At 47.0% G+C, this 26,448-nt stretch overlaps 1 protein-coding gene across 3 annotated transcripts in view; it reads left to right on the forward strand.

The window, feature by feature from the left end:
• SYTL3 (synaptotagmin like 3) overlaps positions 1–26,448 on the forward strand; it is a 95,987-nt gene that overhangs the window by 41,556 nt on the left and 27,983 nt on the right. For 2 of the 3 annotated variants that reach the window (XM_024997126.2, XM_059889971.1), the window contains exons 5-9: positions 18,439–18,490; positions 19,400–19,618; positions 19,731–19,803; positions 21,635–21,713; positions 23,224–23,348. In XM_024997126.2, coding sequence (XP_024852894.1) covers positions 18,439–18,490; positions 19,400–19,618; positions 19,731–19,803; positions 21,635–21,713; positions 23,224–23,348 — 548 coding nt within the window. The remainder of the gene's footprint in view (positions 1–18,438; positions 18,491–19,399; positions 19,619–19,730; positions 19,804–21,634; positions 21,714–23,223; positions 23,349–26,448) is intronic. The other variant, XM_010800728.4, reaches the window with a different exon arrangement.

Below are 26,448 nucleotides of genomic sequence, written 5' to 3' on the forward strand. Positions count from 1 at the left end.
GTGACGTAAGAGCTTGGCCTTCAGACATTTTGTTCGCACCCCATGTTTCTAGGTGATAATCTTTCAGGGGGTATGTTCTTGAATTTAGTCATCTTTGATTTCATGATGCCTTTGGCTTTGTCCACAGCAGCACCTCAAAAATTGAATTGTTTAGACTGTCCAAGTTTCTTTGAAACTATCAATTCACCCCAGATATATATATATATATATCTATATATATATATATATATATATATCTATGTATCTCAAATATTCACAAAGAGACTAGAGTTCTCTTGCTGCTTTCTGGGCCCCAGCGATCCTCCCAGGACTGTTGCTGTGCGTCTGTCTGTTCCACATCCTCCATGCTCTGTCCTCCACCTCCTCATAGTGAGATTGTCTACATAGCCCACATCTTTGGTCCCGAATTATCAAGACCAACTTGCCATCCATCATCATTTTTCCTATTTAAATGAAGACAATGGGAAACCAAGGTGAAATAGTTGAACTGAATATGATTTCTGAATTAAGAATTCATATGAAGGTCATGGCATCTGGTCCCATCACTTCATGGGAAATAGATGGGGAAACAGTGGAAACAGTGTCAGACTTTATTTTTTGGGGCTCCAAAATCACTGCAGATGGTGGCTGCGGCCATGAAATTAAAAGACGCTTACTCCTTGGAAGGAAAGTTATGACCAACCTAGATAGCATATTCAAAAGCAGAGACATTATTTTGCCAACAAAGGTCCGTCTAGTCAAGGCTGTGGTTTTTCCAGTGGTCATGTATGGATGTGAGAGTTGGACTATGAAGAAGGCTGAACGCCGAAGAATTGATGCTTTTGAAGTGTGGTGTTGGAAAAGATTCTTAAGAGTCCCTTGGACTGCAAGGAGATCCAACCAGTCCATCCTGAAGGAGATCAGCCCTGGGATTTCTTTGGAGGGAATGATGCTGAAGCTGAAACTCGAGTACTTTGGCCACCTCATGCGAAGAGTTGACTCATTGGAAAAGACTCTGATGCTGGGAGGGATTGGGGGCAGGAAGAGAAGGGGACGACAGAGGATGAGATGGCTGGATGGCATCACTGACTCGATGGACGTGAGTCTGAGTGAACTCCGGGAGTTGGTGATGGACAGGGAGGCCGGGTGTGCTGCGATTCATGGGGTCACAAAGAGTCGGACACGACTGAGCGACTGAACTGAACTGAACTGAACATGGTACATACATACACAATGGAATATTACTCCGCCATGAAAAAGAACAAAACTGTGTCATTTGTAGAGATGTGGATGGATCTAGAGACTGTCATACACAGTGAAGTAAGACAGAGAAAAACAAATATCATATATTAATGCATATATGTGGAATCTGGATAAGTGCTACAGATGAACCTATTCATAGGGCCAGAGTAGAGACAGCAAATGTAGGGCACAAACACGTGGGTGCCAAGGGAGAAAAAGGTGATGGGGTGGGATGAATGGGGATTTGGGGGTTGACGTATATACATTACTGTGCATAAAATAGATCACTAATGAGAATCTACTGTATAGCTCAGGGAACTCTACTCAGTGCTCTCTGGTGAACTGAATGGGAAGGAAATTAAAAGAAGAGGGGAGATACACACACACACTTATAGCTGATTAACTTTGCTCTACACTAGAAACACACAACATTGTAAAGTAGCTATACTCCAATAAAAGTTAAATTTTAAAAAAAAGAACTCATATGTTTGCATGTTTAGACCAGACTACTGATTAGGGTAATTTCCAGGGACTATCTTGACAATTGGACATTGAACTATTTATATGAATACATTTTTAAAAGGCCAGACACATATATACTTAAACAATAAATCATTTGAAATTGCAAACTCCTCATTCATTTTTTCATTGTTGTAAAATATGCATAATATAAAATTTACTATTTTAACTAAAGTGTACAGTTCCATCAGTTCAGGCGCTCAGTCGTATCTGACTCTTTGTGACCCCATGGACTGCAGCACGCCAGGCCTCCCTGTCCATCACCAACTCCCAGAGCTTGCTCAAACTCATGTCTATCGAGTCAGTGATGCCATCCCATCTCATCCTCTGTTGTCCCCTTCTCCTCCTGCCTTCAATCTTTCCCAGCTTCAGGATCTTTTCCAATGAGTCAGTTCTTTGCATCAGGTGGCCAAAGTATTGGAGCTTCAGCATCAGTCCTTCCAATGAATGTTCAGGACTGATGTCCTTTAGGATGGGCTGGTTGGATCTCCTTGCAGTCCAAGGGACTCTCAAGAGTCTTCTCCAACACCATAGTTCAAAAGCATCAATTCTTTAGCGCTCAGCTTTCCTTATGGTCCAACTCTCACATCGGTTCATGAGTACTGGAAAAACCATAGCTTTGACTAGATGGACCTTTGTCGGGAAAGTAATGTCTCTGCTTTTTAATATGCTGTCTAGTTTGGTCATAGCTTTTCTTCCAAGGAGCAAGTCTTTTTTTATTTCATGGCTGAAGTCACCATCTGCAGTGATTTTGGAGCCCAAGAAAATAAAGTCTGTCACTGTTTCCATTGTTTCCCCATCTATTTGCCATAAAGTGATGGGACTGGATGCCATGATCTTAGTTTTTTGAAGGATGAGTTTTAAGCCAGCTTTTTCACTCTCCTCTTTCACTTTCATCAAGAAGCTCTTTAGTTCTTCGCTTTCTGCCATCAGGGTGGTGTCATCTGCATATCTGAGGTTATCGATATTTCTCCTGGCAGTCTTCATTCCAGCTTGAGCTTCATCCAGCCTGGCATTTCACATGATGTACTCTGCATGGAAGTTAAATAAGCAGGCTGACAATATACAGCCTTGACGTACTCCTTTCCCAATTTGAAACCAGTTTGTTGTTCCATGCCCGGTTCTAACTGTTGCTTCTTGACCTGTGTACAGATTTCTCTACATACAGATCCGTAGCATTAAGTAAATTTTCATTGTTCTTTAACCATTACCAGCATCCATCTCTAGAACATTTTCCTCTTGCAGAACTGCAGCTCTCTACCCAGTAAGCATCTCCTCTGTCTCTTTTACTCCTCTAACCATCAGCCTTTCTACTTTCTGTTTCTATTATTTTGATTACTCTAAGTATCTCATATAAGTGGAATCATAATATATTTGTTCTTATTTTACTTAGCATGTCTTCAGTGTTTATCCATGTTGTAGCATATATCAGAATTTTATTCCTCTGTGAGACTGAATGATATTCCATTGTATATATAGCCCACATTTTGTGTATCCATTCATCTATATGTGGACACTTGGGTTGCTTCTACCTTTGGGCTATTGTGAATAATGCTTCTGTGAACACTGATTTACAAATATCCGTTCAAGTCCCTGCTTTCATTTCTTTTGTATTTACATCCAGAATTGGAGTTGCTAGATCAAGTGAAAATTCTACATTTAATTTTTTTTTTCTTTTATTTTTTGAGGAACTGCCATATTGTTTTTCCATAGTGGCTACTCCATTTTCTGTGCCCACTGGGAATGCACAGGAGTTCCAATTTCTCCACATCTATGCCAACACTTGTTTGGTATTTTTTTTTTTTTTTGGTAAGAGTAATAATGGTGTGATGTGGTAGCTCGCTGTTTTTTGTCTTTCAGTCAGCATTTATTGGGTATCTACAAGCCTGACATGTATTCAGTTCCATGTGTGGATTCTTTTTTGATGATTTGATACCTATTTATATAAGTATTTAATATGTATATCTATTTATATACATATAAATGAAATGCTTACCACAGTAAGGTTTGTTAATGCATCCTTCACTTCACATAAGTACCATTTGTTGCTGATGGTATGCTGAGAACGTTAATGCTCTACTCAGAGCAACTTTCAAGCGTACAATGCAGTACTGTTAACCGTAGTCATCATAGTCAGTATACATTAGATCCCCAAACTTACTCGTCTTATAACTGAAACTTGGTGCGCTCTGACGAGCCTCTCCCCATTTCCCACCCACCCCAGCCTGCAGCTCCTGGCAGCCACCACTCTGCTTCCTTTCTATGAGTTCAGTGGTTTTCGATTCCACGTTCAGTTGACATCATGTGGTATTTGTCTTTCTCTGACTTGTTTCACTTAGCATAGTGCCATCAGGTCTTTCCATACTGTCGCAAGTAACAGGATTTCCTTTTTATGGCTGAATGACATTTCATTTATATATACCGCATTATCTTTATTTCACTCACCTCGCAGTGGCCACATAGGTCATCTCCGTGTCTTGACTATTGTGAGTAATGCTGCAGTGAACATGGGAGTGCCAATGTCTCTCTGAGATGGTAATTTCACCTCTTTTGGAGGTAAACTCAGAACTGGGATTGCTGGATCACTGTAGTTCTACTTTTTAAAGAAATAAACCGAGGAACCTCCGTCCTGTTCTCCTTAGTGGCTATATCACTGTGGCTTTGACTTGCATTTCTCTAATGATTAGTGATGTTGACTATCTCTTCATCTGCTTCTTGAGCCATTTCTGTATCTTCTTTGGAGAAATGTATGTTCAAGTCCTTTTGTGGTTCAGTCGCTAAGTTGTGTCTGACTCTGTGACCCCACGGACTGCAGCATGCCAGTCTCCTCTGTCCTCCACTATTTCCCAGAGTTTGCTCAAATTCATGTCCATTGCTCGGAGAAGGCAGTGGCACCCCACTCCAGTACTCTCGCCTGGAAAATCCCATGGGCGGAGGAGCCTGGTAGGCTGCAGTCCATGGGGTCGCTAAGAGTCAGACACGACTGAGAGACTTCACTTCCACTTTCATGCACTGGAGAAGGAAATGGCAACCCACTCCAGTGTTCTTGCCTGGAGAACCCCAGGGATGGGGAGCCTGGTGGGCTGCCGTCTATGGGGTCGCACAGAATTGGACGACTGAAGCGACGCAGCAGCAGCAGCAGCATGTCCATGGAGTTGCTGATGCATTTGCAGCATGTCCATCTCATCCTCTGCTGCCTCCTCCTCCTTTTGCTTTCAGTATTTCCCAGCATCAGATAAGGGTCTTTTCCAATGAGTTGGCTCTTCACATCAGGTGGCCAAAGTATTGGAACTTCAGCTTCAGCATCAGTCTTTCCAATGAGTGTTCAGGGTGGATTTCCTTTAGGATTAATTGGTTTGATCTCCTTGCAGTCCAAGGGACTCTCAACAGTCTTTTCCAGCATCACAGTTCAAAAGCATCAATCTTAAGTGCTCAGCCTTCTTTATGGTCCAACCCTTTATTTATTTATTTATTTAAATTGGAGGCTAATTACTTTACAATATTGTAGTGGTTTTTGCCAGACATTGACATGAATCAGCCATGCTTGTACATGTGTCCCCCATCCTGAACCCCCTTCCAACATCCGTCCCCATCCCATTCCTCAGGGTTGTCCCAAGTGCACTGGCTTTGAGTGCCCTGTTTAATGCATTGAACTTGAACTGGTGATTTATTTCATATACAGTAATATACATGTTTCAATGCTCTTCTTTCAAATCATCCCACCCTCACCTTATCCCACAGAGTCCAAAATTCTGTTTTTATATCTGTGTCTCTTTTGCTGCCTCGCATATAGGGTCATCATTACCATCTTTCTAAATTCCATATATATGCATTAATATACTGTATTGGTGTTTTTCTTTCTGACTTACTTCACTCTGTATAATAGGCTCCAGTTTTATCCACCTCATTAGAACTGATTCAAATGTATTCTTTTATGGCTGAGTAATACTCCATTGTGTATATGTACCACAGCTTTCTTATCCATTCATCTGCTGAGGACATCTAGGTTGCTTCCATGCCCTGGCTATTATAAACAGTGCTGCAATGAACATTGGGGTACACGTGTCTCTTTCAGTTCTGGTTTCCTTGGTGTGTATGCCCAGCAGTGGGATCTCTGGGTCGTATGGCAGTTCTGTTCCAGTTTTTTAAGGAATCTCCACACTGTTCTCCATAGTGGCTGTACTAGTTTGCACTCCCACCAACAGTGTAAGAGGGTTCCTTTTTCTCCGCACCCTCTCCAGCATTTACTATTTGTAGACATTTTGGTAGCGGCCACTCTGACAGTCCAGCTTTTATATCCGTACGTGACGGTCCAGCTTTTATATCCATACATGACCACTGAAAAAGCCTTGCTTTGACCATACACTTTATCAGCAAAGTGATGTCTCTTTTTAATATGCTGTCTAGGTTTGTGATAGCTTTCCTCCCAGGGAAGAAGCATCTTTTAATTTCATGGCTACCATCTGCAGTGATTTTGGAGCCCAAGAAAATCAAATCTGTCACTGCTTCCATTGTTTCCCCATCTATTTGCAATGAAGTGATGGGACCAGATGCCGTGATCTTAGTTTTCTTGAATGTTTAGTTTCAAGCCAGCTTTTTCACTCTCCTCCTTCATCCTCATCAAGAGGCTCTTTAATTCCTCTTCACTTTCTTCTGTTAGAGTGGTATTGTCTGCATATCTGAGGTTGCTGATATTTCTCCCTGCAATCTTCCTTTTCAGTGTACATGTCTTCTTTTTATTAAATATCACCGTGATAATATCACCCTTAACTCACATTAACTTCAAAATTTGATCCTAGAGAGCTGAGTTAGAGATAGCTTTATGACTTGTTGATTTAAAAGAATTTGAGAACAAGTAAAAGCTGAAGCACACTTTTAAGTCCATCTGAGCTTAACACTAATAACATTTTAAAAGACAGTATCCAGCACCCATCAAACACCATCACTGACACTAAAGTAGATGTAAGTGAAAGACATAAAGGCCTTTTTGTGGAAAACATGTTTATAACTCTTAACATGCAGGATTATAAAAATTATAAAAATCAAACTACATTTCTCACATTACTATTGCAACCTTTAATGAAATATCATCTTTTCTTGAGATTCTCCCCACAGTCTTGATTTCAGCTTGTGATTCACCCAGCCTGGCATTCCACATGATGTCCTCTGTATAGAAGTTAAATATATATCCAAGGTGACAGTACACACCTCAGTGTACTCCTTGCCCAATTTGGAACCAGTCTGTTGTTCCATGTCCAGTTCTAACTGTTGCTTCTTGACCTGCATACAGGTTTCTCAGGAGACAGGTAAAGTGGTCTGGTAGTCCCACCTCTTTCAGAATTTTCCAGTTTGTAGTGATACACCGAGTCAAAGGCTTTAGCGTAGTCAATGAAGCAAAATTAGATGTTTTTCTGGAATTCCCTTGCTTTTTCTATTATACAACAAATGTTGGCAATTTGATCTCTTGTTCCTCTTTGTTTTTTCTAAATCCAGCTTGAACATCTGGAAGTTCAGGGTTCATGTACTGTTGAAGCCTGGCTTGGAGAATTTTAGCATTACTTTACTAACATGTGAGATGAGTATAATTGTGCAGTAGTTTGAACATTCTTTGGCATTGCCTTTCTTTGGGATTGGAATGAAAACTGACCTTTTCCAGGCCTGTGGCCACTGCTGAGTTTTCCAAATTTGCTGGCATATTGAGTGCAGCACTTTAACAGCATCATCTTTCAGGATTTGAAATAGCTCAGCTGGTATTCCATCACCTCCACTAGTTTTGTTTGCAATAATTTCTTCCTAAGGCCCACTTGACTTCAGGTCCTTTGCCTGTATTTGAATTGGGTTGTTTGTTTCCTTAAAAAGGAGAAGAAAGCTGGAAGACTTCTACTTCCTGATTTCAAAACTTCTACAAAGCCACAGTAATCCAAAGAGTGAGGCACCGGCATAAGGACAGTTATGTGGACAATTGGAATAGAATAGAGGCCCCAGAACAGAACTCTTGTGCACGTGGTCAAGTAACGTTTTTAATTGAAGTATAATTGATGTACAGTGTTATACAAGTTACAGGCGTACAGCATAGTAATTCAGTTTTCAAAGGTTATCTCCATTTATAGCTATTTTAAAATATTAGCTATATTTTCTGTGTTGTATAGTCAGGAGATTTTTTTGACAAGGGTGCCAATCCCATTCAATGGGAAAAGGAGAGCCTCTTCAATAAAGGGTGCTAGGAAAACTGGATGTGTCCATGTAACAGAATGAAGTTGGACCCTTACCTAACACCATAAACAAAAGTTAGTTCAAAGGATCAAAGACCTAAAAGTAAGAGCTAAAGTGTAAAACACTTAAAAGGAAACATAGAGGGGACTATGACATATATGGGGCTTTGATGGCCTCCCTGATGGCTCAGCTGGTAAAGAATCTGCCCGCAATGCAGGAGACCCCAGTTCGATTCCTGGGTCGGGAAGATACACTGGCAAAGGGAAAGGCTACCCACTCCAGTATTCTTGGGCTTCCCTCGTGGCTTAGCTGGTAAAGAATCTGCCTGTAATACTGGAGACCTGGCTTCAATCCCTGGGTTGGGAAGATCCCCTGGAGGAGGGAAAGGCTACCCATTCCAGTATTCTTGCCTGGAGAATTCCATTGACTTGTATGTATAGTCTGTGGGGTCACAAAGAGTCGGACAAGACAGAGTGACTTTCACTTCGCTTCACAATGATTTTTTAATTTTTTAAAATTTATTTATGGCTGTGTTGGGTCTTCGTTGCTGCTCACAGACTTCTTCTAGCTGCGGGGAGTGGGGCTACTCCGCCTCGTGGTGCCTGGGCGTCTCATTGCCGTGGCTTCTCTTGCTGCAGAGCACAGGCTCTAAAGAGCAGGATCTGTAGTTGTGGCATATGGACTCGGCTGCCCGGAGACATGTGGCGTCTTCCTGGATCAGGGATTGAACCCATGTCCTGTGCATTGGCAAGGGATTCTTAACCACTGGACCACCAGGGAAGTCACGATTTCTTTTTGTGATTGAAGTGTGGTTCATTTATAATGTTGTGTTTCGGGCGTACAGCAAAGTGACTCAGTTTCACATACGTGTGTGTGTGTTAGTCGTTCAGTCGTGTCCGACTCTTGCGACCCCATGGACTGTAGCCCGCCAGGCTCCTCAGTCTGTGCGATTTCCCAGGCCAGAATACTGGAGTGGGTTGCCGCTTCCTCCTCCAGGGTTCGAACCTGGGCCTCCTGCGTTACAGGCAGATTCTTTACTATCTGAGCCACCAGGGACGTCCAGTTTCATATATATGTCTAATTTCATATATATATAACTTCAGATTCTTTCTGTTATAGGTTATCACAGGATACTAAATATAGCTCCATGTGCTGTGTAGTAGGTCCTTGTTTATCTACTTTATATACAGTCATGTGTATCTGTTAATCCCAAGCTCCTACTTTTTCCTTCCTCCCCCTTCCTCTTTGGTAACCATGAGTTTGTTTTCTTTGTCTGTGAATCTGTTTTGTAAATAAGCTCATTTGTAATTGAGGAAAAAAGATTTCACATATAAGTGATAACATATGTTACTTGTCTTTTTCTTTGACTTACTTTGGTTAGTATGATAATCCCTAGGGCTGTCCATGTTGCTGCAAATGGCATTATTTCACTTCATTGTTTCCTTTTATGGTTAAGTAACAGTCGTTGTGGAGAAGGCAATGGAGAAGGCAGTGGCCCCCACTCCAGCACTCTTGCCTGGAAAATCCCATGGATAGAGGAGCCTGGTAGGCTGCAGTCCATGGGGTCGCTAAGAGTCAGACACGACTGAGCGACTTCACTTTCACTTCTCACTTTCATGCATTGGAGAAGGAAGTGGCAACCCACTCCAGTGTTCTTGCCTGGAGAATCCCAGGGATGGGGGAGCCTGGTGGGCTGCCACCTATGGGGTCGCACAGAGTTGGACACGACTGAAGTGACTTAGCAGCAGCAGCAGCAGACATATGGCAACTCACTCCAGTATCCTTGCCTGGAAAATCTCATGGAAAGAGGAGCCTGGTAGGCTGCAGTCCATGGGGTCGCTAAGAGTCAGACACGACTGAGCGACTTCACTTTCACTTCTCACTTTCATGCATTGGAGAAGGAAATGGCAACCCACTCCAGCGTTCTTGCCTGGAGAATCTCAGGGACAGGGGAGCCTGGTGGGCTGCTGTCTATGGGGTCGCACAGAGTTGGACACGACTGAAGTGACTTAGCAGCAGCAGCAGCAGTCCATTGTATACACACCCCACACCTTCTTTATCCGTTCATCTGCTAATGGATGCTTGGGTTGTTCCCATGTCTTGGCTACTATGAACAGTGCTGCTATGAACACTGGGGTGCATGGATCTTTTTGCATTTGTTTTCTCTAGATATATGCCTGTTTTGTGCTAATACCATGCTGTTTTGATTACTGCAGCTTTGTAGTATAATCTGAAGTCTTGGGAGGACAGTGATTTCTTATATAGGACACCAAAGGCAAAGGCAACCAAAAAAAAAAAAGATAAACTGGGCTTCATGAAAATGAAAAAGTTCTGTGCATCAAAGGATACCATCAACAGAATAAAAAGGAAAGCCATAAAATGGAAGAAAATATTTGGAAATCACATATCTGATAAAGAATTAATATCTAGAATCTTTAGGACAGAGAACTCTTGAGACCCACATTCAGTTCTTAGAGAAAGTTAAAGGCTGTGGAGAAGCAGTTTATACCTGATTATTCCCTGGTTCACTGCAAACCCAGGCCAGTTATCTTCAACCTTAGGTGTCTCTTTGTGGAAGAGTTACTACCCTGCTCTTGAGGATTATTATTAACATAAAAGCCATTCAGACCTTCTGCTGATAGGATGCAGGGAGCTTAATTAAAGGGGAAAAATTATTTTCTTTCCTGCAGCTAAGCAGAAGAGTAATGTCTAGTGGCAGAAGGACACTACACGTGATCCTCGTTCTGCCCACAGGATTATAAACCTGCTGTTAATTTCCATTCTTCTGGAAGGCTCTGGTGGCAGGTTCACAGCTGTGGCCTGCGTCTCCTTCCATCCTAGAATGGTGTCTTGGTCCCAGTGCCACCTAAGCTCAAACATCTCTAAAGAGTGAAACATACCCTCAAAGGCTCTGGAATCCAACCCTGAAACCGTTTGTGACAGGATATCATGGTTCTTCACATTCTAAGGGACTTTTAGGTCAAATTTTTAGAAAGATTTTTTTCCACTTTGCATAAGTGAGCCAAAGATTGGTTTAAAACTTTATTGTCCTAGGGACCTTTTCTTGCCTATGAAAAATGAAAGTCCTAAAACACCTTATAATTGTCTAACACTGCCCCCTGCCCCAGCCTCTGGTTTTAGTCACCTCTGTCTAGCATTTGGAGCATACTTAACACTCCACTGTGGGCCAGCCCTCAGGACTGTCACATACAGTTGTGCAGGTTGGGCACTGTGCAAGGGGGCCACCTAGATTTGTGTGTTGATTGATTGTCATTATTTTTCTGAAAGGCGCAGCAGAATGTGTTATTCTAACAAAATCCATATATTACGACCAACTCCTAGGGCAGACAGAGCATCTTGATGGAGTGTATTTGCATAGTTCCCAGGGAGGCTTTGTGTGAGTAACCCCTACCTGTGCTTTGCTTTGATGCTGGGAAAGACTGAAGGCAGGAGGAGAAGGGGGCGACAGAGGATGCGATGGTTGGAAGGCCTCATCAACTCAATGGACATGAGTTTGAGCAAACTCCAGGAGATGGTGAAGGACAGGGAGGCCTGGCGTGCTGCAGTCCATGGGGTCGCAGAGTCAGACACAACTTACTGACTAAATGACAACAACAATGTATAAAATAGATAACTGATGAGAACCTACTGTCTCACTCAGGGCACTCTACTCAATGCTCTGCAATGACCTAAATGGGAAGAAAATCCAAAAAGAGAGGATACATGTACACATACAGCTGATTCACCTTGCTGTACAGCAGAAACTAACGCAACACTGCAAAGCAACTGTACTCCAGTAAAGAAAATGTTAAGAATAGGGATAAGGCAGGTGCTTATAAGAAATCCTGTAGAATGGATGCTCACTTTGAACCAGGCTCCATTTTAACACTGGCCAAGCACGCCAGCTGCCCACCAGCCAGCGTCCTGGACCACAGGTCCTGCTGCAGATGCCGTACCCTGCCACCCTGATGCCTTGCTGGGATGACGAGGTCCCTGGGAAAGAGGGCAGAGGGAAGACTCTGGAATGCCCCAGTACAGCTCAGTCAGCCAGCTCCATCACATGGTCATAGGTGGCTGAGGGGCCCCACACCCTGAATCACGGGATTGGCGCGGCTTAGTCTTCTAAGACATGATCGTTAACCTCCTCTCCGACAGTGTAAGGCCCCACAGCAGCCCTGCACTATGGAAAAGTCATGGAACCCAGACAGCTGTGGAGTGAACAGAGTCTTCAAGCAGAAGGTGGTCTGACTCACAGCTTTCCCAGCGAGTCAGCTCTTTGAATCGGGTGGTCAAAGTATTGGATCTTCAGCATCAGTCCTTCCAATGAATATCCGGTTGATTTCCTTTAGGATTGACTGATTTGATCTCCTTGCTGTCCAGGGCCTCTCGAGAGTCTTCCAGCACCACAGTTTGAAGGCATCAATTCTGTACATAGCAGTGTATATATGTCAAGGCCAATTTCCCAGTCCATCCCACCCTCCTTTCCCCACTTGGTGTCCATACTTTTGTTCTCTAGTCTTATGCCTCTATTTCTGCTTTGCAAATAGGTTCATCTGTACCACTTTTCTAGATTTCGCATAAGTGTGTTAATATATGATATTTGTTTTTCTCTTTCTGACTTCACCTTTTTTTAGAGAAGTGGATATAAAAGTAGATGCAGTGTATCCAGTAGTACACAGACGTGTGATGACTTGCCACAGACACTCTGTGCTAGTCCCAGGCTGGTTTTGGATCTAGAAGCCTCTGCTCTGCCCTGTGGTCATGGGGATGCCTACCACTCCCTAAGTTCCTGCTTATGAGCAGAGGTTGTGTCCCCTGACTCTTACCTCTGTAAAGAGCCGTGTGTATTATACACAACGAATGTGAATGAATGGACAAAATTATGCGGAAGCCAAGTGGTGGAAAAAATGACCTTGTTTCATATATATTTGGTACAGCTCGAATGAGGTCACACTTACTGCTAGAATAGCATTGGATACTGTTGTTGTCATATTTATTATAACCCGCCTCTGCTTGGCAAGCCCGCTGGTGCTGGCGACACTGACGAGGCCCGTGTCCTCAAAGGGTTCACCATCTAGCAGGGGAGATGGATGTATATGCCAGCAGTTAGTTACAGGGCATCAGAGGAATTTTAAAGCAACTGCGCCTGGCAACCATGACAAGGAGCCTGGTGAGTCAGGTCCAGAGAATAAACCACTAGACGGAACGCGAAGGTACAACGTGGTGTGAAGTGGTGCCGCCTAGTGGCGGTGGGGCTCCTAGGAAGTTCAGCTTCGCCTATACCTGCAGCAGGTGGCAAGGAGAGGTCAGTGCAGACTGAGTCACACGGGACCTCCGAGATGGGTCTCTCCAGCTGCGGTAACAAATTACAGTGACCTGGGTGGCTTGAAACAGCAGAAATGTATCGTCTCTCAGCTCTGGAGGCTGAAAGTCCAAAGTCGAGTTTCCGAGATACCCGTTTGCTCTGCCGGCTCTCGAGGAGAACCCCTCCTTGCCCCTCCCGGCAGTCCTCGGTGTCCGTGGCTCGTAGACGCATCGCTCCGTCTCTGCCTCTGTGGTCCTGCCGTCTTCCCTCTGTGCGTGTCTGCCCCTCTGTCCATGTGTCCCCACTTTGCAAGGACACCAGTCGTGTTGGATCAGGACCCACCCGGATGACCTCACCTAAGCTCCATCTGCAAAGACTCCTGTCTCCAAGGGCGGTCACCTTCACAGTTGCCTGGGGGGAGGGCTTCAGCGTATCTTTTCTCAACCCAAAGCAGCTCTGTGTGTTGGCTGAAGAAGCTGCGAAGGCTGGGAGTTGCAAGCCAAGGACAGGACCTGGAGTGTGTTTTGGAGGGTGAGGGGCGGGGGGGAGAGGCGGCCTCTGGAGGGTGCTGGCAACACGCTCGCTGCTGGGCACTCACTGCCCCACCAGAGGCTGGACGCCGCAATCACAGGCCTCGTTTCTTAAGCAGGATAAGATACACATGACAAGTACAAACCACTTATGAAATTCAGACAGGATTAAGAATTTTCAGGGATTTGGTTGTTGGTTTACATGTGGTGGTTCCCCACAGAAAAAGCCCTTGCTTTTTATCATGAACATTTCAAACACGAGCCAGAGCAGAGAGAAGGTCACCCCCTCATATGGTCACTGGCGTGCTGCCCTAACTTTGCTGTGCCTGGCTTTGTAGGCAGGTTGTCACGTGAATGCCAACTTTTTTGTCGTTTGTAATGTTGGGCCCATTACGCAGTCCACTGTGCTTTGAGGGCAGGAGGAGAGGGGGGCGACAGAGGATGAGGTGGTTGGATGGCATCATCAACTCAGTGGACATGAGTTGGAACAAACTTTGGGAGACAGTGAAGGACAGAGGAGCCTGGCATGCTGCAGTCCATGGGGTTGCAGAGAGTCGGACACGACTGAGCGACTGAACAACAGCAGCACAGTCCCCGTGAGCCTAGGTTTTCACTTACAGAGTTGAGACGGCTCCTGGTGACGCCCCACAGCAAATGCAGTCAGTGTCCCACACAGCCCCTGGCAGACAGTCAGCTTCGAGGATAATAAATGTCTCTGTGACTTTCTGAATGGGCCCGAAGCCTAGGACCCTGGGACCCAGACCCACAGCCGCTCTCGTAAAGCCTAAGGAGGCCACCAGAGTGGGACCTCAACCTGCCAGTCAGGAGACCTCGGGGAGGGACATCTTTCAACGAGCATTTCCCCATAGTCATTATGCAAATTAAAAAAAAGAGTTAACAAGAAATAAATGTTCAGTGCTTTTTAAGGAAAGCCTCTGGTAAGAAATGACTGAGTAGTAGAAGAGAAAAAAAGAGTAAAGTGGTGATGCACAGGAACAGAGCCCCAGGGTTGCTCCTCCACCTCACGCCCCAGGCCGCCTCCGTGAGGCTGGGGGTGCGCCTGGGACTCTGCATGGCTCACGGGCTCCCTGCTGACAGCTGCCCCCGCAACACCTGGGGGAAAAAGAGCGTGGGGCACCCTGGCTCCCCTGGGCCAAGCCTGTCCCTCCACCCATTCTTGCAACTCCTGTGAGCTGAGAATGAGTTTACATATCTTAATGGTTAGAAATCAAAAGAAGAACTTTTGTGAGACATAAAAAATTACAACCTAGACAGCATATTAAAAAGCAGAGACATTACTTTGCCAACAAAGGTCTGTTTAGTCAAAGCTATGGTTTTTCCAGTAGTCATTGCTGGATATGAGAGTTGTACCATAAAGAAAGCTGAGCCCCGAAGAATTGATGCTTTTGAACTGTGTGGTGTTGGAGAAGACTCTTGAGAGTCCCTTGGACTGCAAGGAGATCCAACCAGTCCATCCTAAAGAAGATCAGTCCTGAATATTCATTGGAAGGACTGATGCTGAATCTGAAACTCCAATACTTTGGCCACCGGATGCAAAGAACTGACTTATTTGAAAAGACCCTGATGCTGGGAAAGATTGAAGGCGGGAGGAGATGGGGACGACAGAGGATGAGATGGTTGGATGGCATCACCGACTTAATGGACGTGAGTTTGAGTAAACTCCGGGAGTTGGTGATGTGGAGGCCTGGTGTGCTGTAGTCCATGGGGTTGCAAGGAGTCAGACACGACTGAGCAACTGAACTGAACTGAAAAATTACAAGAAATTCAAATTTCAACGTCCATTATCAGAACACAGACACACCCACTCTTTAACACGATGGCTGCAGTCACAAGCGCACAGTTGAGCAGGTGGGAGAGAAGGTACAGAGCCTGTAATACTGGCCATTTGGACTTTACAGTTAGGGTGTGTCAACGCCGAGGGTGGTGGTTCCCAGTGCCGCCAGCAGGGGGCAGCAGAAAGCCGTGTGTGTGGGCCCAGCCTCCCGGGGCTCAGGAAGGGTATTTAGGAATGTGATGGGGAGACCAAGCTGAGGTTTAGGAGGGAGGTACAGGCCTGGGGTAGAAAGGCAATTAGCGAGGGGAGTGAGTGGAGAACGCCCAGGGTAAGTAGGGCAGTGGGGCACCCTCCTTAAGGGTTGGTACGAGAGTAAACCCCCAGTGTGGAGGCCCAGGTGTGGGCCGTAGGGAGACGCTAGAGGGCTGCAGGTGGTGGGGAGAGGAGCATCGTTTTGGAGAGGGGGGCTGTCACCTGGTGGTCGTGCCTCTGGGCAGCAGTCCCAGCAGTCCACGACTGGGAGGACGAGGGGCCAGCAGCCCCTGAGCTGTGGTCCCCCTGCCCCGCCACCCCCAGGGCTCAGAACTGCCCCTCCTTTGGAGTCTGCACTCTGGCGCAGGACAGGCTGAACAAGCAGTGTCTCTGTCTAATCTCCCTCTTTCCTCTGTCTTTTCTCTGCTTTCACAGTGATGGGGCCCTCGGTGCACTCGGGGTGGCTCCTTTAGATTCCAGCCAGTCTTCTTCCCCGAGGCTTCTGCAGATGTGAGCCTTCACTCTTTACAAGCTGGCTCTGCTGGTTTAGCACTCAGCCTTCGGGGTGAGGCCTTTTTTATTTTTAAAGGGTTGTTTTGTAGTCGGACAGTGAGGAGGCTCACTCCTGTTAGAGTCTGGTGAGCACTGCGGTGAACCCCAGAAAAATGCACATGGGCAAGTGGACTCACAGTTTGAAATGTGATTTCAGGGCTCATCCGTCACCTGAACTCCCCAAGTTAGGACCCCTGACTGGCAGTGGGCATAATCCCTGTAGCTCACACGGTAAAGAATCTGCCTGCAATGCAGAAGACCTGGTTTTGATCCCTGGGTTGGGAAGATCCTCTGGAGAAAGGAATGGCTACCCACTCCAGTATTGTTACCTGGAGAATCCCATGGAATTGGGGGGAGGGGGAGATCAGATCAGGGTCAGCTGGGGGGTTAGCCATCCCCAGCTTTAATGTTTGGGGCTTGATATCAGAGTACTTTACCCCCCACCCAAAGGCTCCCTGTAATTCCTGACTGTCTTACTACCCCGCCCCTGCCGCCCTGCCTCCTATCTTATGGAGATGATGAAATATTTAAGGCTTTCTTTGGGAAGGATTATAGCCTTCTGAAGAAAAGTTATGACAAACCTAGACAGTGTATTAAAAAGCAGAGGCATCACTTTGCCAACAAAGGTCTGTCTAGTCAAAGCTATGGTTTTTCCTGTAGTCATGTACAGATGTGAGAGTTGGACCATAAAGAAAGCTGAGGGCCAAAGAATTGATGCTTTTGAACTGTGGTATTGGAGAAGACTTTTGAGAGTCCCTTGGACTGCAAGGAGATCAAACCAGTCCATGCTAAAGGTAATCAGTCCTGAATAATCATTAGAAGGACTGAAGCTGAAGCTCCAATACTTTGGCCACCTGATGCGAAGAGCTGACTCATTGGAAAAGCCCCTGATGCTGGGAAAGATTGAAGGCAGGAGGAGAAGGGGACGACAGAGGATGAGATGGTTGGATGGCATCACTGACTCAATGGACTCCAGGAGATAGTGAAGGACAGGGAAGCCTGGCATGCTGTAGTCCATGGGTTCACAAAGAGTCGGACACTGAGCGACTGAACAGCAACAACAAGAAAGCCTTCTGAAAGCACAGCACAGGAGTTGCTCTGACCTCCTAGGACCATGCATCTGGCAGTTCTCAGCTGTGTGCTGGGTGCTCTGGGGGCTTCTTGGGAACTTCCCTGAGAGAATCCACTTCTGGTCTCCAGGCTGGGCAAGTGCACTGACCTCACCCTGTGCATTGGGCTGGGAAACATTGTGTTCACAGGACTGTGGGCTTTAGAGAGGGCTATTTTTAGGGTCTTAATACAGCACATCATAAAATCCCCTTTCCTTGAAACAAAAAGAGTACTATATCAGATGGAGTCTTATTTAGGAAATTATTAGCTTCTATAACTAGAAATAAGTAGATTACATTTTTTAAAAGATTAATTCAATCTGTGTAACAAAGAATGTTTAAAGGAATATAGTCACTCCATTATGAAATGTTTGCAGAGGACAACTGGAAGCTTAGAAGCTTGAAGTGTTTTTCAAATGATCCAGAATTTAAAAATCTAATTCAGCATCAACTTTCAGTAAAAGCAATCATTTCCAGCAAGTATTGTCTCATTCTGTGTGTGGGCGTATGTGTGTGTGGAACATCAGCTTTAGGTGGAATATAATTTAGGTAACACAAAATTCACCTGTTTAAATGTACAGTTTCATGATTTTTTGGTAAAACGTACAGATTCCCAGGTGGCTCAGTGGTAAAGAATCCACCTGCCAATGCAGAAGTAGATGGAGACGCAGGTTCGATCCCTGGGTCAGGAAGATCCCCTGGAGGGGGAAATGGCAACCCACTCCAGCATTCTTGCCTGAAAAACTCCATGGACAGAGAAGCCTGGGGTTTCAAAAAGTCAAATATGACCGAGCAACAGCGCACACCCCAAAATGGTCTCTTGCTTTTTAATCACAAGATGCACTGTTAGGAAAATAATAATTTTAATGTATTAGATCCTGTATTTCCATCATCTGTGTTGTATTCCTACTAATAAATGACCTCTACCGATATCTCTTCCAGGCAAGCACGAGACAGCCGGAGCAAAGCTCTTGCAATCTTATCAGAAGCTGAGGTGAGTGTTGTCAGAGGCCAGGCCGTCCTGGGCCCTCGGGGCTGGAGCACAGAGGACTCAGCAAAAGAACGTATAGGTCTCCTGACTTTCGGATGTCACTGCTCTGGAATGTAACTTTAAAAAAAAGATGATAAAAAGTGCCTGGAGAAGATGCAGAGATATTTCCACATTCTTATGAAAAGCTACAAGGATTGAGCATAAGATTTTCTCACAAGACATTTTGTTTCTTGAATTTTTTTGATGTTTTCAGGAAACAAAATGTTGTTTTTGATGGCATGTCCAATGAGATTCAGGACTTCCTGGGTGGCTTGGTGGTAAAGAATCAGCCTACCATTGCAGGAGATGAAAGAGACTTGGGTTCAATCCCTGAGTCAGGAAGATTACCTGTAGAAGGAAATGAACCCATTCTAGTATTCTTGTCCAGAAAATTCCATGGACAGAGCAACCTGGTAGGCTACAGTCCATGGGGTGGCAAAGAGTCAGACATGGCTGAGCACATGCACCAGTGAGATTCTAAACCAAGCATTTGCTTTTATGAATCATTCATGTCCCCAACATCTTGCCCGGTGCCTGACACTTTAGAAACATTTGTGGAATGAACACTGGTGGTTTTGAATAATGGCCTGAGAGATAGTAACTTTATAAACAAAATTCTAAACACCCAGCCATCGTGAAGAGAGCAATAATTCACACACCCGACTATGCCGAATATATTATTCTTGAAAAGTCTCCACCAGCAGCTTTTGTTTTGTTTTGTTTATGGTGAGACTTTCCAATTTCTGGATTTTTCATTGTTTTACTCCGTCCGTCCTCGTGCCAACTTCTTTTAGCATAAACTTATGATTCCTTTTACTGTCTGTTTTTACATCCGTGACATCTGGGGCATTCTGCTGGGTGCTGTCCACTAAGAGGACGCTCATGTCCACGTGGCACCCATGTGTGGAGTCCGGGTGCCAGGGCAGCCAAGCCACAGAGCCGGGGCCCAGCACCCCAGCTGTTTTGTGAACACACGGCTGGAGTGCAGTGCCCTGGCCTGGGACCACAGGGCTGCGTCTCCCACGTTCAGACCCCAGGAATCAGCCCTGTGTGGAGTGGATCCAGGCAGGCTGCTGGGCCCTCTTCTAAAAGGTGAGGCGTATTTTTTTGCAGAAAGGCAGAGGACTTGAATTGCAGGACAAATGTGAATGCTGTATACGCGTAATACTCACAACCCGTTTCTTGTCCCTATGTTTCCCCTCAGCAACAAGATCTCCGTGGTTCCTCCCACTCCACCACCTCTCAGCGAAAGCCAGTGTGGAGGTGGCCCTGCCAGGGTAACGTGCCCGTCCGGTGCCGCTGGGTGGGGACGGGGAGGGACGCGGAGGAGACGGGTCCGAGAGGCTGAGCCTCGTCGCAGAGCAATCCAGCCTTGGCTGGAGGGTCCCGAGGCCAGGAGGGAAGGGGGCCCCCCGTAGGAGGCCGGAGGTGCTGGGCTCTGCCTGGGGTCTGGGTTCCCATCACGCGCTGGGGGCCATGGGCCTGCCCCCCGCCACGCCCCGCGTCGTCAGTGGACGTGTCTTCCGCCTGCATCCCGCCCCCCGCCACGCCCCGCGTCGTCAGTGGACGTGTCTTCCGCCTGCATCCCGCCCCCCGCCACGCCCCGCGTCGTCAGTGGACGCGTCTTCCGCCTGCATCCCGCCCCCCGCCACACCCCGCGTCGTCAGTGGACGTGTCTTCCGCCTGCATCCCACATCCCTGTCTCTTCACTCTTGTCGTTTTCTTGCTTCTGTCCCCTCACCGTGCCGTGCCCTTGAGTGTGGGGGTCTGGACGGGCTCCCGTGTGTGTCAGGGGCCTTTGGGGGTTGGAAAGGGAAATACAGGTTGATTCACAGGCGTGTGACTCACAGATGGGGGAGTACCTGTGGAAATGTGCATGTGCGTGTCTTTGAGTGTTTGTAGGTGCTTAGCGTAAAGAAGACTAGGACTCTTCCCATCCAGAGCAGTTAGCTGTGTGATTCTGGGGGACTTACCTGGGCTCCCAACTTCCCTGGTGGCTCAGACGGTAAAGTGTCTGTCTACAATGCGGGAGACCTGGGTTCGATCCCTGGGTTGGGAAGATCCTCTGGAGAAGGAAATGGCAATCCACTCCAGTACTATTGCCTGGAAAATCCCATGGACAGAGGAGCTTGGTAAGCTACAGTCCATGGGTCTCAAAGAGTCGGACATGACTGAGCGACTTCACTTTCCACTTTTACCTGTGCTCCCACCTGGGAAGCGGCAATAATCATATTCGTCTGGCTCGCCTCCCACGGCTGGTGTGAGAAATTACCCGGATAATGTCTGTGCTGATACTTGGAAATTGTCAAGTGCCATGGAAACATGTGGTTTTGATTATTTATTATTCTGCATATTAAAGGGAGTAACTCCATCTCTGTACAGGATATACATGTCTGCTGGCGAGAGAATTCTTTTTCCAGTTTCAGACTGAGACCCCAGAGTGACCTTCAAAATCCTGCTCTACTCTCTCCTTGGGAGAGGTTTCCTTTACTCCTTGAGAGTAATTTATCTGAAGTTACTCGAGCACAGACGTGCTCAAGACATATTACTGGGATGGATGGACAGATGGACAGATGGATGAGACTCGCAGAGGGGGTGGCCTCATTTCTGTTCTTTCTCTGCCTTTTCCTCTCTCTTCTGCACTGGGGGGTGGACCTGACCCCTGGCTCCAGGCTGCTCAGCCCTGCCTTGTGTCACATGCATTCTGCCCACGTTGATGTCCTCTCTGGACCGAGCTGGGGTCAGTGACGTAAGAGAAGGAGGCCAGAGAAGTAAGAATTTGCTCACTGAGTCTTTGAGGCCATGACGTGTCCGTGCTTATTTCTACGAGGTAGTTGTTAGCTTTTCGACAACCACACGGTACTGCCCCTTCCTTTAAGGCAGTTGTCAAAACTCAGAGGAGAGACGCTGAATAAAGAGGGCTCCTCCCTCCCCTCTAGAGGCCTGTGCCCCAGAGACACACGTGCACACACCCACATGCACCCCAAGAACCCACACATGCCTTCACCCACCCATGCAGGCGTTTGGGGGTTGGTGGCCTGGAGCCTTCTGGGGCAAACACCAGTCATCAGACAGAAGTCTCATTCTCTCCTTCTGTCTCTGCTTTAGTTGCAGGAACTCGGGCAGTTTAAAGGATTCAATAAGTCTGTGGAAAATTTGTTTCTGTCTGTCACCACCCACATGAAAAGTAAGTGGCTGCCTCTCTGGGGGTTCTGGCACTGCCCTGCAGGCCAGGCATGTGCACCGGCTCCTGGAGAAAGCCAGGGCCCTTCCCCTGTCCCATGTCTGCATCAGCAACAGCTCTGAAGGCCCGGCGTGCACTGGGACCTTTCTAGCTGCCAGCAGAGCAGGAGGCCCCAAAGCTTCCAGCAGGTCGACTGGACAGCGGCGTGGACGGCACTGCTCGGAGGGGAGCGACTCTGGCGTATCCTGGGGGACAGGAGACAGGGGAGCCCCGGGGCTTTGTGGGAGGGTAGGCGTGTCTGGGATCTGTCTAGAGGGCAGAGGCAATGTACCGACTCAGCCCTGCCTGGCATGCGCGGGACACACTCATCAACAGCGCGAGGGGTGGGCAACAAGACAGAGGGGCGCCCTGAAGGGGCGCTGCCCAACACAATAGCCTCTGGCCTCATGTGGCTCTTGAAATGTGGCCAGAGGAAAACGCACGTCAGATTCAGGAGACTCGCTATTGACCAAAGAGTGAACATTTTCATTAATAATTTTAATACCGATAATATATTTTCACAATACGTTGAATGAAAGTGAAAGTGAAGTCGCTCAGTCGTGTCCAACTCTTTGTGACCCCGTGGACTGTAGCCTACCAGGCTCCTCCGTCCATGGGATTTTCCAGGCAAGGGTACTGGAGTGGGTTGCCATTTCCTTCTCCAGGGGATCTTCCCAACCCAGGGATTGAACGCGGCTCTCCTGCATTGTAGGCAGACGCTTTACAGTCTGAGCCACCAGGGAAGTCCTAATATATTGGATATGTTGCATTAAGTGAAATATAGTATTACAATGAACTTTGCCTGGTTCTTTTTGCTTTTTAAAATGTAGCCACTAGAAAATTTGAAATGACATGTGTGAGCTGTATTATATCTCTATTGAGTGTTGAGTGGTTTCAAGGTCCGTGTTTGAGTGACAAGGCTGTCCTGGGAAGGAAGCCTTTTAAAGGACACATTCACCTTTGAGGGGGCACTTACCATGTGGGGTTCCTTCCTTCCTTTCTTTACTCATCTGAATTCTAAACTACTCTATTGCAAAGAAATTTTTAAGTCATCTTTTCAGGGTTTGCTTATGGAAATGGTTATAAGGATACCCCAAGGCTTATTTCTACCCCAAGAAGCGGTATTTAATTGTAAAATCTCTTTAAGGAGCCCCTAAAAACCCAGCTTGTTTGTTCAGCTGCCTCCTTTGTGTTTGGATAACCAGACACTTGGGATGTATAATGGCCTAAATTCAGGGTAACCCGGTGGGGAGGTTGGGCTTGAACCCCCTTGACGGCAGCCCTGCCTGCAGAGACCTGGGAACACACGGTGACCATTCAGGAGCCAGCCCCCCTGTCCCGTGCTGGGGTCCCACGTCCAGTGGGATGTCAGGGACTCTCCTCTGGGCCCCAGAGCTCGGGGTGCGGAAATCCTGGAGAAAGTTCTCAGCAAAGCTGTATGCTCCCACCTGTCTTCCTTGTATTTCTTTTCTAGAACTCTCCAAGTCCCAGAATGACATGACCTCTGACAAGCAGCACCCGGAGATGGTCCCCAGGCAGCGTGAGGGCCGGCCGGAGAGGAGGAGCCAGTCTGACACCGCGATCAACGTGACCACCAGGGTATCCCTGGCCACCCCAATGCCTGCCCGTCTTCTCTATAGAGTTCTCTGTCCTTTTATTTCAAAGCTAGACATCAAGCAGTCTAAAAAACACTTATAAACCCCTCCATTGGGTGGGGTGGGGGTGCTGGCCAAATGAAGGTTAAAATTCAGATGTATTGATTTTGGAACATGGTTCAGAACAGGGAAAGGCTTCCACGTGACCCCCACGGCCCCCTAAGGCTTCCAGGCCATGCCAAGCACGAAGGCTCAGCTTCAGTCTTGCCGTGTGCCCACTTATTCCTAGCCTGCGGATACACTCGCTCAGGCCAGAGGCTGGCACGTCCTGCTTCCAACCACCTCTGGTTAAAATCTGTCCTGATCTCTGAAACTGTTGAAATCATAAACGCTGCACGTCCAGGTGTGGTCGTGAGGGGACTCTGCAGGTACCTCCACTGGAAGAGATACCACCTGACAAAGGCCTGTAGGGAAAGAATTACTCTTCCCACCAGGATTAACCAAACCAGAAGCAGATGCGCTGGAGTGTGAGGGAAAGTGGATGTTAGGGTCAGGAAACCTGGGTTCCGGTCTGGTCAAGGTGACCTGGCCGTGGCAGGCACCACCACCTGGCTGTTTGCAGGTGTGACAACTCCGGTTGGCTTGACAAGACAGGTGCCCTTCTCTGCAATACCGGGCTCCGTTGAGGGTGTCCCCAGACACACTGTTCTGTAGGCAAAGGGGTGATGGTAACCTCACCTTCCTGCTGGGACTTCCACGCACTCTTAAGATGCTGCATTCTGCCTCCATTCACCAGGTCATCATGTGACCTCCTGAGCATCCAAAAGCAGCCCCCCTCATCCCCCCAGGGAATGAAGGTGATATTGCCTGTTCCTCCCAGAGCAGCACAGTGTTCCTGCAAAGATCCCCCGAGATAACTTAGGCAGCAGTTTAAAGTCTCTGTTGTCTAAATATAAATCTAGATTGCTCATGCGTGTTACTCTGTGCCGGGCTCTTGCTAAAAGCTTTGCCTTTTATCCTCATACCACCCTGAGTGGGTATTCACTTGACCCTGTTTACATCTATGGAAGCTTAGGGAGATTGTCACAGACCCCTGGCAACAGAACCAGAAATGGGGGGCTGGAGTCAGTCTTGGTTTGGAGGCTGAATGCTGATTCTCCACTTTAACGTGTATGCAAGTCACTTGGGGGTCTTGTTGAAATGCAGATTTGAAGTCAATAGATGTGGCTGTGGGCGTGAGATGCAGGATCTCAGGTGTGTTTCTGAGGAACTCGGGACCGGGCAGGCGGTCTGCCGCCTCGCTGTAAGGGCAAGCCGTGGAGAGTGTGTGACATGTATTTGGAAGGTCTTTGAGACTCCGAAGTGCAAACAAGCGTGTGTTCCTTTCGGCTCTCCAGCGCCCACATGAACACCGTCCAAACTCGTTCCTGAATTGAGGTGGAAGAGAGGGTCAGCGTGCATTTAGGTGACACTGGGTTCTGGGCAGATGGAGCATATGTTATTTATCAGGTTGGTCAAAAAGTTCATTTGGATTTTTCCGTAAGGTCTTATGGACAAATCCGAATGAAGTTTTTGGCCAACCCAATACTTGATCACATTTCATTGCAAAATTCCTGAGAAAGATATTGCTGCTCCTATGATAGAAATCTAGAACCTGAATTTTAGTGCAAGGTTAACCACCTTGTCTCATAGCCATGGCTCATGAAAAGTGGAACCAGGAATACACCCCAGGTTCGTCTGACTCTTAACTTATACATTCTTAACCTCTTCAACATATGCTCCACCTAAGGAGGACAAATGAACTTTTTAAATCCTTAAACAACCCTGTGAAGCCTGGGCTGTTACTGTCCCATTAAAGATGAGGGACTCGGGTGCCAAGGGATGGCCCGGGCGGGTAGCGTGGTCAGAGTGGCAGGGCCAGTCGGAGGCTACCCCCAAGAGCGTTCCTGTGATTCCTGCCAGGAGACACAGCAAGGTTTGCAGACCTGCATGGTTCCTGCTTCTGATGTCACGTACCAGGCGCTGGGGCATCGCAAGTATCCGTAGGCTTCACTCCTGACCTTCTGAAGTGATGCAATGTGACATCACCCTCCCCGGCTGCTCGTGCCGTGGGCGGGGGAACTGCCGGCTGACTGCAAGGTGGTCTGAAGGGCCGGCGGTGCCCAGGGGTAGAAGCCAGGAGAATGGGGTGGAGGGGTGTGTCCAGAGAGCCCCCAGCGGGTGGATCCTTTGTCCCCCGGGTGCCCACTTCACTGCCACACTCTTGGCAGGACACGCTTAGGACTTTCTCTCTCCCCACATTGCTTGAGGTTGCGGCAATTTTAAAGAGAAATTTAGCCAAATGTTTATAAAAGTGCTCAGTAATTATGGCATGATCTATAAGTGCTAAATAATTACTGGGTCAGCATATAAAGAGCACATCTTTAAATAGGATGTCTGTCAGGCTGCAATTACGCTTTAGCTGGTGAGCTCACGACAGTTCCACTCACACTTCTATAGGAACGTGTAGGAGCCTCTCGCCAACAGTAAGGAGGCAACACGGTGGGTGCCCTTTGTAAGTGGGGGACGCCGGCGGCCTTCTGCCGGGGGTGATGATGAGACACAGAACTAGGAAATCATTGTCTTAAAATGATGCCAGGATGAGAAATCCCTGGGAAATTAGTTCAGGATTGCTTCTAAGTTATGTCTCTATCCTTTAAGTTGGAGCTGCAGAAATTCTCCGGGAGATATCTGGGCCAGGGTTCATCAAGAAGTGAATTTCTGCTGCCGAACTGCCCTCCTCTGGGGTTAACTCAGTCTTCATAAACCCTGGGAGCAGCATAGCTGTTTTCTAGCACTCCTGCACACACTAAACTTTATGCTTGTTATTTTTGTTGCTGTTGTTGCTGCGTCGCTTCAGTCGTGTCCGACTCTGTGCGACCCCATAGACTGCAGCCTACCAGGCTTCTCCGTCCATGGGATTCTCCAGGCAAGAACACTAGAGTGGGTTGCCATTTCCTTCTCCAATGCATGAAAGTGGAAAGTGAATAATTGCTAATTTAGCGTGTTAGTAGCTCAGTCGTGTCCAACTCTTTGCATCCCCATGGACTGTAGGCTGCCAGGCT

Source organism: Bos taurus, chromosome 9, assembly GCF_002263795.3.
Source record: "Bos taurus isolate L1 Dominette 01449 registration number 42190680 breed Hereford chromosome 9, ARS-UCD2.0, whole genome shotgun sequence".
Taxonomy (NCBI): domain Eukaryota; kingdom Metazoa; phylum Chordata; class Mammalia; order Artiodactyla; family Bovidae; genus Bos; species Bos taurus.